This window comes from Lissotriton vulgaris, chromosome 5, assembly GCF_964263255.1.
Source record: "Lissotriton vulgaris chromosome 5, aLisVul1.2, whole genome shotgun sequence".
Lineage (NCBI taxonomy): Eukaryota > Metazoa > Chordata > Amphibia > Caudata > Salamandridae > Lissotriton > Lissotriton vulgaris.
The window spans coordinates 1,065,751,344-1,065,765,077 of NC_141693.1; the positions used below are offsets into that span (position 1 = coordinate 1,065,751,344).

Below are 13,734 nucleotides of genomic sequence, written 5' to 3' on the forward strand. Positions count from 1 at the left end.
GACTCTCCTGGGGCTCCCTGATGGACTGCTGATCATGGGTGGGGATTTCAATTCGGTGATGTCGGGCGAGTGTGATAGACTGCCCCCTAGGGTTTTGCTATTGTCACAAAAGTGGCTGACTGACATGACGGAAACCTTCGGGCTGGTGGATGTCTGGCGATCGTTGCACCCCTCACAAACTCAATACACTTTCCACTCTGGTGCCCATGGCAGCCTCTCAAGGATTGATTATTTTTTTATGCTGACTGCTAACTTATCCTTGGTGCGGGAAGTCCGACATCTCCCCAGGGGTATTTCGGACCATTCCCCCTTGCTGCTCGAGGTTTCGGTGGGAGGTCTTTCCGGAAGCAGAGTTCCCCCTGTCCCGCCCTGGCACTTTAGGAACCCTCGGCTCCGCTCGGATTTGGTTAAGGCGATCGATTGTTACTTTGATGAGAATGTAGGTTCAGTTGCTTCCCCTGCGGTTCTCTGGGAGGCCTTCAAAACGGTTATACGGGGTTCCGCACTGTCTCTTATTGCAGCTGACAGGAAAGCTAGGAGGGAGGCTGTGCTGGCCCTTGAGACCGAAATAACTACGCTCGAAAGTGAGTTGGGTGGGGATGATACGCCTGCACTTCTACACTCCTTGGAACTGAAGCAGGCGGATTATAGAGCCTGTGTGACTGATGCTGCTAAGGTGATGCGTGTGAATCAGCTGGGCCGTTTGTATGATGTGGGTGACAAGGCTAGCAAACTCCTGGCGTGGCTGGACAAGGCTGAAAGGATGAACCGCGTTGTGCCCGTCATCACCCGTGAGACTGGTGAATGAGTGTCTGATCCCGGTGAGATTGTTGACTGTTTCGTGGACCATTTCCGGACGGTTTACAGCCCAGTGAGTGACCGTGATGAGGCCGACTCCCGTTTACTGTTGCGTGACATTGCACTTCCCTGTGTCTCAGAGGAAGATAGATTGGCCCTAGAAGCTCCTTTTACTGTGAATGAGATCGCCCTTGCAATCGGATCCTTGCGATCGGGTAAAGCGATGGGGCCCAATGGTTTGCCTATCGAGCTCTATAAACTTCGACCAGACAAAATGGCTGCTCACTTGCGGACAATGTTTCTGGATGCGTTTGAGGCGGGAGTCCTTCCGTCTGAACAGCGCTTGGCTACCATAGTGGTCATTCCTAAGGAAGGCAAGCCTCGTGACCGCTGCACCTCCTACCGCCCCATTTCATTACTCAATGCCGAGCTCAAAATTCTGGCCAAAGTCCTGGCTAATTGGCTGTTGTCTTTAATTTGTGACTTGATCCATCCGGATCAATCCGGTTTCATACCCCATCGAAACACAGCTCTTAATCTGCGTAGACCCCACGGCGTTCTCGCGAGAGCTGGAACTCTCACTGAGCCTGCGGTGGTGGCCTCCTTGGACGCTACAATGGCCTTTGATACCATAGAGTGGCCATATTTGTGGGCGGCCCTTTCCAAGTTCGGCTTCGGCCCTAGTTTCATCGCATGGGTGAAGCTCCTGTACGAGCAACCGTTAGCTCAAGTCGTGGTGAACGGCAGAAGCTCCGATTCGTTTCCATTGGGACGTGGCACCCGTCAGGGGTGCCCGCTTTCCCCACTTCTTTTCGCTTTGGCACTAGAGCGCCTTGCGGCTTGGCTTCGATGGGAGCCCTCGATTAAAGGGATCCGGTGGGCACCGGATCTGGAGGATCGCGTCTCGCTTTACGCCGACGATATCCTTCTCTATTTCACCTCACCCCAGAAGTCTAGGAACGTACTTTTGGACGTTCTCACTTCCTTTGGTAAGAACTCCGGGCTGGTTATCAACTGGACCAAGTCATGTGTCTATGTCATAGCGGGGATATTGCCTCCGCTGCCCCGCAGGTTTCCTATCCAGGTGGTGGAAGATGGTTTTAAATATTTAGGGATCTTTGTTTCCATGGATTCCTCTGTGCGATACGATCGAAATCTCTACGCTCCCCTTCGTCGCCTCAAGCAAGATGTGCGGCGGTGGCGTGAATTGCCCTTGTCCCCATTGGGACGAGCGGCACTTTTTAAAATGATGTCGCTCCCCAGGTTCCTTTATGCCTTGCAGAACTTTTTCGACCCCGTCCCCGCTCACTATTTCCGTGAGATTGAAGGCCTACAGAGGCAATTGATCTGGGACGGACGTGCCCGTATCGCTTTATCTAAACTTACACTCCCCTGGTATGATGGCGGTATTGCTCTGCCCGACATTAAACAATACTACTGGGCCTCACATTTAAGTGCAATCAACCATGTGACATATTCCCCGGAACCTGCTCCCGCTTTTGCCCTGGATAAACTCCTGTTGCCAGGTGGCAACTTCAATAGAGCTTTATACTCGAAGTCACCACTCAGTCTCCTGACTGGTCCTATGAAATGTGCTGTGCGTGCCTGGAAGGATGCTACTGAGGCTACAGGTTGGGGCGGCAGGTTGACGCGTATGACCCCGTTGTATGATTCTGAACGGCTGGGCAACCTGTGGCGGACGAAAGGGTTTGATAGATGGGATTTGATTGGGATTAGCAAGGTGGAGGATCTCTGGGCCAGGGGAGCAGTGAAATCCTTTGAGGCCCTAAAGGTGGAATATCAATTGGATGATAAGGAGTATTTTAGATATCTTCAGGTGCGGCATGCCTTATCCTCCGCTTTTCCCCCCGGGACTGACATCCCCCAGTCGTCCCAGTTGGAGGATCGTATTCTTGATGGCCATGTCCCGGACAGTACGATCTCCTTAATATATAAAAAACTTATTAACAACAGGGCTGACCTGCTGGAGAAGCTTCGTGCCTCCTGGGTGGCGGATGGGCTTGAACTGGATGACGAGGACAGGCAAATGGCTATCTATCTCTTCCCCTAAGGAGGTGGCTATTCCGGCTCGGCTTCGTTTTGTGCAACTGAAGATCCTCCACCGTGTCTATGTGACTGGTATGCGTCTGGTACGAATGGGGCTTGCGACGGACGGACTGTGTAGACGTGGCTGTGGTATGGATGGTACCTTTCTTCATGTCTTGTGGGAATGCCCGGTTATCTCAGCTTTCTGGTCTAGGGTCCATGATGTGATGGGGCGTGTTTCTGGGGTCCCCCTCCTTCCCGAGGCACGACGCTGTTTGCTTAATGTGTGGGAGCCTACGGACTGTACGGCTGCTCAGACCTTCTGGATCACACTGGGCAACACGGTCGCCAAGAGGGACATAACTCAGCTCTGGGGCTCCAATAGACCGCCTAGGCTCAGTGCCTGGAAAGATAACATGGATTGGTGCATGTTTCGGGAGAAGACGGTGTACGAGGCACGGGGTCGTCCTAGGAACTGGAATAGGATCGGGGCGCAATGGAACGCATACCGGGGTGACATCTATACCCCACCACTTGATTATGCTGAGGCCATTCCCTCCTCCCCATAGATTACGTTCCTTTCATTATTTTCCATTCTACACTCCCTTCATCGTTCCCCTCCCGTAGTAGACCTGCTTTCATTCTTGTATACTGTTTCCCGTTTTTCCTCCCTTCCTGTGAACCTTGCTATTAAATTACCAGGTGTTTGTTTCTTTGTTTCACTTCGACAAAATCACAAAATTGAACCTTCGATATCCTCCGATTGCTGTTTTATGCACTACACCATAATGAAACGCGAAGCGGCCTTCCCCGCTGTATACTATGTTCTAATTTTTGACTGCTTGTCATGGCGGCCGGCCCAAAAGGGTTGTAGGCAGACGCTGTGTAATGTGCATTTGATAAATAAAGGTTTTAAAAAAAAAAAAAAGGAGAATGGTTTCGCATTAAAATGACTAGTGACAAGGTAATGAAAGGCAACGTGAAAAGCGGTTTAAGTGAATGTGGATTCAAGATTGGAAAATGGACAATGGTTGAATGTTGCTCGTGGGGAGAAAGTTTCTTATGTTCCTGAGAGAGTAAATGTGTCTTCCAAGTCTAAAAGTAGGGGATGTGGTCCCTTTAGTGGGAAACGTGAAACTAAAGTTCCTGTGAAATTCAAGAATTCCGTAATGGGATAAAAAAATGGTTGTGTTCACTAGTTATTACCTTACCCTTTCCCTCCACAACACTCATTCCCCTCAGCGTGAACCCTCCCTCACATGTTAGGATATGTCACCAGCTGGAACGTTGACAGCTGGAAGTTCCATTATGACAGTTGACTATTCCATTGCAACTGACTGTTGTCAGTTGCTGATTGCCTTTCACACTGCTAACTCCTGTCCATGGTGTGTTGCTCATAGAACTTAAATAAAAAAGTATATCTTAATACTTACTGCTTCCGGACGTCTTCGTAACAACAATGGCGACGAGGATGCTGGACAACACACTGAAGAACCCACGAAAGTAAAGAATGAAGGGAGAAATTTAATCGAAGGAAGCGGTATTCACAATGGAGATAAGCAAAGAAAATCATCTGAACACATGCTAGAGACTAACGTAAAGATAAGGTAAGTCGTTAGCTTGTGGAGATGATTGGAAAAGGAAAACAAAACTCAAAATAATAGTAAATGTGAGGAAAGAAAAAGGTGAAGACTGACAGGAGAGAGTGAAAATTGAAAAGAAAAGAAGAAAGTGTGAAAAGCATTAAGGGAGCTCACAGAGTTGTAAAGAAATTATCCTATCTCAAGTTTGAGCATATCGAGTAGAAGCTGTGAGCAGAGGATAATTAGGAAGAGTGATCAAAGAATAAAGAGACTCACAGTAAAGCATCTCTGGATATCAGCGGCCAAAAAGGAAAAATAAATATGACGAGCCTGTCACGTTTGAGATCAAAAAGGCATAGGGTGAGCTGAGGCGGATTTGAAGAGTAATTGAGGTGACGTGAAAGACTCATGGGGCAACAGTGAACACAGCGTAAAGCAAAAAGAAGCGGAATGTGAAAGAGATTTGTACCGAAAGTCGTTTGGTTAAAATTTCCTCAGCGCAGGCCTATATAAGTTACAGCAGGCATTGAGAGAAAATTCTCTTCAGGAATTGTGTCGCAGGCTACTTAGCGGAGTGACGTCAGATGCATCGGCGCCATATTGAAGGAGGGAAGTGAACGGTCTAGTTTTTTTTGCAACACACAGGAAGCGTGCATGACGCCATATTAGGAACCAGAAAGTAAGACTGTTTGTAACGCAAATCTAGTCGGAAAGGAGATTATCGTGTTCGGACAGGACTAACGAACATTCTTTGCTCATCGTAAGCAGAATATAAACAGGTGAGGAGTGTTACAGTATGATTAAAATACATATTTAAAACGAATTTTGAATTACAGTGACAGGATTTAGCAGATAATTTACAGTGGCATCGTAAGAGTTAATAATACAGTGAGTGGATACAGAGACTGTGGCGTCAGGAAATATTTACAATCTACATCCCCAGAAGCATTTTTGAAGGGTGCAGGACCACCATTAGTAAAATGGGAGGAATGGAAGGAGTACTTTTGCAACTACATATGAGATTTGATAAGGGTGAAGAACCAATTAAACCAGAGGAGAAAAAAAAGATACTGTTGCATTGTTTGGGAGCTGGTGGTTTAAAGGTGTACAATAATATTACAAAAAAAATAAGAGAAGGAGGTGAGAGTTTTCAATGATGCCATAGAGGACTTAGATAATTATTATAAGCCAACGGTTTGTGTTGCCGTACACAGATATACATTTTACAGTAGGAAACAAGGTAAGGAGGAAAGTATAGAGGACTATGTATCAGCTTTAAAAAACTTAGCGTTAACATGCAAATTTGAAAACATGCATGATGACCTCATTAGGGATCAGATAGTAATGTGTGCTGCCAATCCCAACATACAAGATGCACTATGGGCAAAGGGTGAAAGACCACTTCAGCAAGTCACCGATATCGTAAAGAAATCAGAATTGACTGGGCGTTGCGCTAAGGAAGTCATCAGTGAAAATAAAAGTAAAACAGATGACGCAAACGTAGTGGCAAAAATTAGCGGAAAGAAGAATAAGGTTACGGATTATAAGTATAAAGAGGAGGAAGGACAAAAATAGAAAGGGAAAATGAAAACATTCGAACAATTAAAATGCTACCGTTGTGATAGCAACAAGCATCTAGCAAATGATTGGAAATGTCCGGCAAGCAATAACAAATGTACTAAGTGTGGCCTAATAGGAAATTTTCAAAAAGCTTGTAAAAGGAAACTATGGGCGAATGTAAAATATGTAGAGGACGAGAAAGAGGAGGAACAAGGATCCTCGGATGACTCGGATTACAACCTATGTGTACTAAACATGTCGGAAGGTAGCGAAGGAGAGGAAACAGAGAAGGGCAAAAAGAAGAAACCCATGTGCATAGTGAAGATAGGAGGTGTGAATATTGAAATAGTAGCAGATTCTGGATCACCCTGCACAATAATCAACCATGATGTGTGGAGAGATAAATTTAAAAAAAAGAATTAGGAGGGCGTATGGAAAAACCCGATATTACTCTAAAAACATTCACAGGCGAACCTATTGATCTTATGGGTTTTAGGGAACTGACTTTCACATTCAAGGAGAGAATAACAAGCAGTAAGTTATATGTAGCTGTCACTGGACCTTCAGTGCTTGGATGGAAAGACCAGGGTAAACTTGGTATCACCCTTAACCCCAACAGCTCAGAACCTGTATTGGTATTACAACAGGACAAGATAGGGGGGAGTGATTTAGTTGAAAAATTCCCAGAAGTATTTAATGGCAAAATTGGTAGATTAGGGGAATCCAACACAAAATAAAACTTAAGGAAGAAGCGGTTCCCTGCCTACACCAGGTAGGACACATTCCGTTGACACTTAGGGAAGAGGTTAGAACAGAAATCAACAAGTTACTTGAAGCAGAAATAATTGAACCTACAGAAACTTCCGAATGGGTTGCACCACTGGTGGTCGCTAGAAAACCTAATGGAAAAGTGAGATTATGCATGGACTTGCGTGACCTCAATAACAATATACAAATTGACTAATACACACTACCAAGAATTAATGAGATGCTGTTGCTAACTAAAGGTATGACTGTATTCTCAACCATAGACTCAGCGCTGCATACCACCAGGTACCCTTGCATCCAGAAAGCAGACACCTCACCACCTTTATTTCACCATTTGGGTGTTTCAGATTCAAAAGGGTACCTTTTGGTTTAGCATCTGCGGCGGCGTTATTCCAAGACTGATGCAAGAAATTTTTAAAGGAGTCAAAAAATTACTCATCTTCCAGGATGACATACTGGTAATGGGAAGAGATCAGAGTGACCATGATAAGAGATTGGAACAAGTACTTAAAATACTGGAAAAATGTGGAATGATTGCAGAGTACAAGAAATGCAGGTTCAGTAACACAAATATAACATTCCTGGGTCATGAGATAACCTACAAAGGAAACAAACCAAAAAAAGAACTACTCAGGGCAATTGAAAATGCTCCAGTTCCACAAAAAAAAAAAAAAAGAAGAACTAAGAGCATTCCTAGGACTGGTGGAGTATTACTCCAAATTTGTAAGAAACCTTTCAAAAAAAACTTATAACATAAGAACACTACTAAAAAATAAAAACAAATTTGAATGGACACAATGTTGCGAAGCAAGTTTCAAAGAACTAAAAAGAGAAATTTGTGAGGCACCTCCCCTACTAATCTGGACTGTGTGGTAACTACGGGTGCAAGTGGAAAAGGGATCGGAGCAGTCCTCACCCAAATGGAAAGCAATAGAAAAGAAGTCACCATCGCATTCGCATCTCGCTCTTTAACTTGTACTGAGGAATAGTACTCAGTTATTGAGCGAAAAGCATTAGCTTGCATGTGGGGACTGGAACATTTCCGCCAGTACATTTGGGGAAAAAGGGTCATTTTACGTTGCGACCATACACCATTGACCAAAGTACTCACAGTCAAAGGGTTGTACAACGCATCTGCGAGATTGGCACGATTATCTATGAGACTGTTAGATTACAATTATGATATACAATACTTACCAGGAGTAAAGCATGTTGTAGCGGATTTCCTAAGTAGGCTGCCTCTGCAAAATGGTCAAAAAGGAGCTAACAAAGAAGAACTCTGCGTGGCAAGCATAAACAAAGAATTCCCTAGCATACAGAAAGAAGAATGGGACAGGGAATATCTTAAGGATGAAACATTACAAGAAATCAGCAAACTGATTGTAAAAGGATGGCTAAAGAAAAGATATCTTAGAAATGAGTTGAGACCTTTTTGGGAACTGCGTAGTGAGTTATCCGTGGAGGAGAACGTCATCTTAAGACAGGGAAAAGTGATACCACCGGTAAAACTAAGAGAAAGAGTAATCAATCTTTGCCATGAAGGACATCTAGGCATTAATAAAACCAAACAGAGAATAAAGAATTGGTATTGGTGGCCAGGGTGTGATATCAAAATTGAAAGAGCTGTAAGGAACTGCACACCTTGTGAGAATTCTGATAAAACCCAGGTAACTCTCAAACCACCTCTACAACTGTTGGAATGCCCAAACATGTCATGGGAGAGAGTAGGAATAGATATAATGGGTCCCATACAATTTCATGAGGTACAAGTAAACATATTGGTCCTAGTAGATCACTTCTCAAAGTGGACAGAAAGAAAGGTTTGCAGAAGGGTTGATGCTACTGACGTTGTCAGCTTCATAGACGGTATATTCACGAGAGAAGGCATACCGAAAACAATAGTTAGTGATAATGGAAGTCAGTTCACTTCAGACACTTTTTTAAAAGTTCATTGAGAGAAACTGAATTACCCACAAAACAACGTCTGTTTACCACCCAGTAGGTAATGGAGCAGTGGAAAGGTTTAATCCATACTAATATAATAAAGAGAGAGCCCAAAACTTTGAGGCGGGTAATCTCAGGAACCACAGCACCAATCACAACACCCAATACAGCGTTGGAAATGGCAGTTGCAGCAGAAGGACATAGGCTATGCAGACGGCTACCATATACATTTAAAAGGTAAAACAACTGTGCCAGCAAAGTAGTCCCTTGTGGGCGTGTCTGCGTTGTGCTGTGGGCATGTGCTGGGGGCGTGACAAACGCTGGGGGAGTGTGGTACGTTCCGCCCTTCATGCCAGGTCCCATATTGTGTGCTAATCCCACCCTGCTCCCTTTAAATACCCCTGCACCCCATAATCATAACCCACCCTTACTCCTTAAAATACCCCAACACCCTTAAACACTAACCCATCTTAACCCTATAAATATACCCCGTACCCCAAAACCCAAACCTATTCCTAAACCCTAAAAATACCCCTGTACCCCAAAACCCAAACCTAGCCCCGAACCCTATAAATACCCCTGTACCCCAAAACCCAAACCTAGCCCTGAACCCTATAAATACCCCTGTACCTCAAAACCCAAACCTACCCCTGAACCCTAAAAATACCCCTGTACCCCAAAACCCAAACCTAGCCCTGAACCTAAAAATACCACTGTACCCCAAAACCCAAACCTACCCCTGAACCCAAAAATACCCCTGTACCCCAAAACCCAAACCTAGCCCTGAACCCTTAAAATACCCCTGTACCCCAAAACCCAAACCTACGTCTGAACCCTAAAAATACCCTGGTACCCCAACACCCAAACCTAGCCCTGAACCCTAAAAATAACCCTGTACCCCAAAACCCAAACCTACCCCTGAACCCTTAAAATACCCCTGTACCCCAAAACCCAATCCTACCCCTGAACCCTAAACATACCCCTATACCCCAAAACCCAAACCTAGCCCTGAACCCTAAAAATAACTCTGTACCCCAAATCCCATACCTATCCCTAAACCCTAAAACTACCCCTGTACCCCTTAACCCAAAACTATATCTGAACCCTTAAAATACCCAAACACCACAAAACATATACCTCAGTACCCCAAAGCATATACCCCTATACCCATACTTACCTTATCCAAACATTAAAAAAAACATGCTTTTACCATTCATGCATTTACAACGAATTTTGTTGTAAATGTATGCGTGGTAAAAGCATATAAAATGTAATGCCATGTGTTATAATGGCATTGCGGAGTCATGGTACTTTCGTAATGAAAGTATGCAGAGTGATGGTATGCGGAAAGAAAGTTGCGGAATAATGGGTGTTTACCCTCCCCCGGTAAGTACATTGGTGGCACGGCGGCCCACATCTCCAGCAACATACTCATATTTTTTCACCACCCATTTGAAAATGCACAGGTCTCTCTCATTGATGTCCAGCACCGACATACACTTTTAGACACACCACCTGCCACAAGTTCTAGAATTGCGAACTTTAGAGCTGGGGAGCTACGTTCAAATCTCGGCATCAGCTCAACATCCTGTGATTCCAGGCAAATCACTTTGTCTCCCCGTGCCTACCACAAATTAATGCTTTCTTCTGTAATGTAAATTGTGCTTATGCCATGTTGTCGAGTTCGCGCTATATAATATTACAAGGAAAAATAAAGTAGGGAAACTCGAGTTCACACACTACTGAACGCGCACTCTTAAGTGCATCAGCAGTGCACTGTGAATCGGAGAGTTTCACAGGCCTGTCACAGATAAGAAATGCTATCAAAACGAAATCCTACAAAACAATATACAACTGGCCGGCAGCAATTCATACCCGGACAACGTCGGGACGGGCTGCTAGTAGGGTAATAAAAAGGACCATTCAATTAGCAAACAAAAATGGCAAATGTTGGAGGAAAGAAGTTAACAAAATGGTTTGGGGGTACAGAATAACACCAAGGGAGAGTACTCCGATAAGCCCATTCGAAATGATGAGAGGAAGGACCCCTATTTCCAAGGACAATATTGGATGGCTAAAAACGGCAAGGAGAACAGAATGGGCAGCTGAATCGGTCAGAAAAAGAATACAAGGAGGCAAAAAAGCTGTGCAAGGAGAAATTTGACAGTAAACATAAGTGCAAAGAAATCAAAATCAAAGGAGACAGAGTGAGGGTCAAAAGGAGTGGACACATTGAAAAGGGGCAGAACAGGTTTATGGATCCGCTAATAGTAGAAAAAGTATTTTGTAACTCTGCACTCCTCAGTGATGGTAAGGTGTGGCAGGTCTCTGCAATTTCCGTTTGCGCTAGTTCTGACGTGATCCCACAGGTCATCAATGAGGGAAAACCCATGGAGGAAGGGGAAAATGTCACTGAACAAGACAAGTTCAACTATGGCTGGCTGCGTGGGGAAACGGATGATTCAGATGGAGAAGGAGATAGTACATCCACGCCAGAAAGTTGCAATACTAGCAGAGAGAGACTTGACCTTGAACTCAGAGAGTCCATTGGTGAATACAGAGGCCATAGCTCTTGTGACTCAGAGAACTCACCTGGCTCTAGTAGCTTTATCACTAGAGGAGAAAAACAAGATGCAGAGGAGATTATGAGTGAGAATAGTGATCTCATCAATAGAAAAGCAGATAGCCCCGTAAGCTCGGAAGATAGTCATTTGATGGAACAGGACAATGTTTCAGAAAGAGATATTACGGAAGAACAAGCAAGCACAAGTAGATGCGGACGCATCTTGGTCAAACCAAGCAAGTACAAAGACTTTGTGTGCGACTAGTCAACACGTGTTTTCTTACTGTGTCTATTTAACTATCCTTCCTCCTTAAAAGTTTCTTTAGGAAAGGAGAAGATTTGTTGTGTTCACTAGTTATTACCTTACCCTTTCCCTGCACAACACTCCTTCCCCTCATCGTGACCCCTCCCTCACATGTTAGGATGATGTCACCAGCTGGAACGTTGACAGCTGGAAGTTCCATTATGACAGTTAACTATTCCGTTACAACTGACTGTTGTCAGTTGCTGATCGCCTTTCACACTGCTAACTCCTGTATATGGTGTGTTGTTCATAGAACTTAAATAAAAAAGTATATCTTAATACTTGCTGCTTCCGGGCGTCTTCTTAAGAGAAATATATTTATTATGCATAGTTCATCTTGCTTTGTATCTGTGTATAGTTATATAATTGTAATGGTTATTGCATTATTCTTTACTTATGTGGTATATGGTGTATTGCAATTGTTATTGCCATGTTAATAACCTCTCTTTTTTGTTTGTTTTGTCAGACATCTGATGTTTTCTTCTTGTGTTAGCATTATGGGAGAGGTGCGTTTGTCTTTTTCCTCGTGCCCAAAGCTCTCGAGTCATGACGGAATAAGGAATCTTAGCCTCCCATTCTTTAACGGACGAGGAGCAGGACGAGAAGAAAGGAGAGGACGCACTGTGAGGCTGGGTACTCAAATGCCAAAAATAAAACCACGCCTTTGTGATCTGTTAACGCCTAACACTGAAGAACTCCTATGGTCTGCAGTATTAAAACAATTATACACCATCGTTTGCCCTCCCACCTGAGCTCCAAGGGGTTGCTGCTGACGCTGCTAGAGCGGGCACTAACGCTGACGATGGTGATGCTGCTGCTGCTGTCCTCCATGGTCTGCTAACAGAAAAGAGAGTTGCTGCCGTGGAGCTTTCAAACCTAAATTAGTGCCTCATCTCGCTACTTTTTGAGGCTTCCGTTTACCAGCGTCACCATGGAAACACAAACAGCTTCTCCCATTGGCCTGCGTAGAATATTGGAGTCATGTCACGCACGCACGTTTCTTGGGCTGCCTGCCTCGTTGGTCACACGTACTAACAAAAACAAAAGACGGTGTGCTAATATTCCCGTAAACTCGTAGAGGTTGAAGGTACAGTAGCACCTATTTTAGAATTGTAACTGCGTCAAGAGCAAATGTGGAAATATTTGTGGCGGCAGTGCTGAAATGGAAATAGTATTTTGCGAATCTACAGGTATATATGTTTCAGCTGAGCTTGGTGAAGTAATTGTAGCGGGGGTAACACCTGACACGCACATGTGCTGGGCCAGCCTCGGGCAATATATAACAGTTTTTACGGACGCATGAACAGACAAACACAGCTCAGTGATAGTGGTACGAGCCGGAAGCCACGAGCGACCCCGACCCTTTTATTTATGCTCTCTGGCCACGCCTGGCCAGAGAGTGTGACATAGTTTAGAGGTGCTTCCGGAGGATTAGCCCTCGAGGCTAGAGCGCTAAATCCTATCCCAACTTGGTTCTTCAAATAGCTAAAATGAAATATGCATCAGCACACAAAGTCAGCTAGTCTCTTGTTGGGGTGGGGGTTTCGCCTTGGATTGTAAGGGTGCTGGCGGCACCCCTGATCATGTTGCAGATTCATTGTTCATGGACTGTGGTCCGTTGTCTTAGATCGGAAGGTTTCAGACAGCGGCGACTCCGTTGGACTGCGAGGTGCATCTTCATATACATGTCTCTCAGCATGGCCAGGTTGCACTTCAATGTTCCTTGAGGTGTCTGTTTCCTGGGACGCTGTCACTGGAGGTGGAACGTCCTTAAACCATGAAATGTTCCTTGTGATCACCTCACCATCTCGCTCTGCAGTAATTGCCGTTCCTTTTGGTTCATACGGAGTGCAGAACTTTCCTCCACCCCACCTATTCCTTAACAATACCGAACACCCAGGATGCATCATCCGGACTTTCGCCCTCCGTCGACGACTTGCTTTGTCGTTGGCCCTTTGTCTCTGGGTTTGTGTGGATGCAGGATTGTAGGGCTCTTGCTGCCAGTTGCTGGCCATAGGCAACATGTCCCGCCTGGTTCCGGTCAGCATGAGCGACCATTGAGACCGCTTTGTTGTACAGTGAGGCGTGCTGCGGTACTCCCTCAGGAACCTTTGTAGCGCAACTTCTGGATCGATGCCCTCGGCCACCGCTATGCGCAATATTTTGTT

The 13,734-nt window shown here is 45.0% G+C and overlaps 1 protein-coding gene across 2 annotated transcripts in view; it reads right to left on the reverse strand.

Moving 5' to 3' along the window:
* CFAP43 (cilia and flagella associated protein 43) overlaps nt 1–12,497 on the reverse strand; it is a 922,989-nt gene extending 910,492 nt beyond the window's left edge. The window contains exon 1 of one of the 2 annotated variants that reach the window (XM_086922745.1): nt 12,315–12,497. In XM_086922745.1, the coding sequence (XP_086778871.1) occupies nt 12,315–12,397 (83 nt within the window). In that variant the 5' untranslated portion in view covers nt 12,398–12,497. The remainder of the gene's footprint in view (nt 1–12,314) is intronic. The other variant, XM_086922746.1, reaches the window with a different exon arrangement.
* Between the last annotated feature and the right edge of the window lie 1,237 nt (nt 12,498–13,734).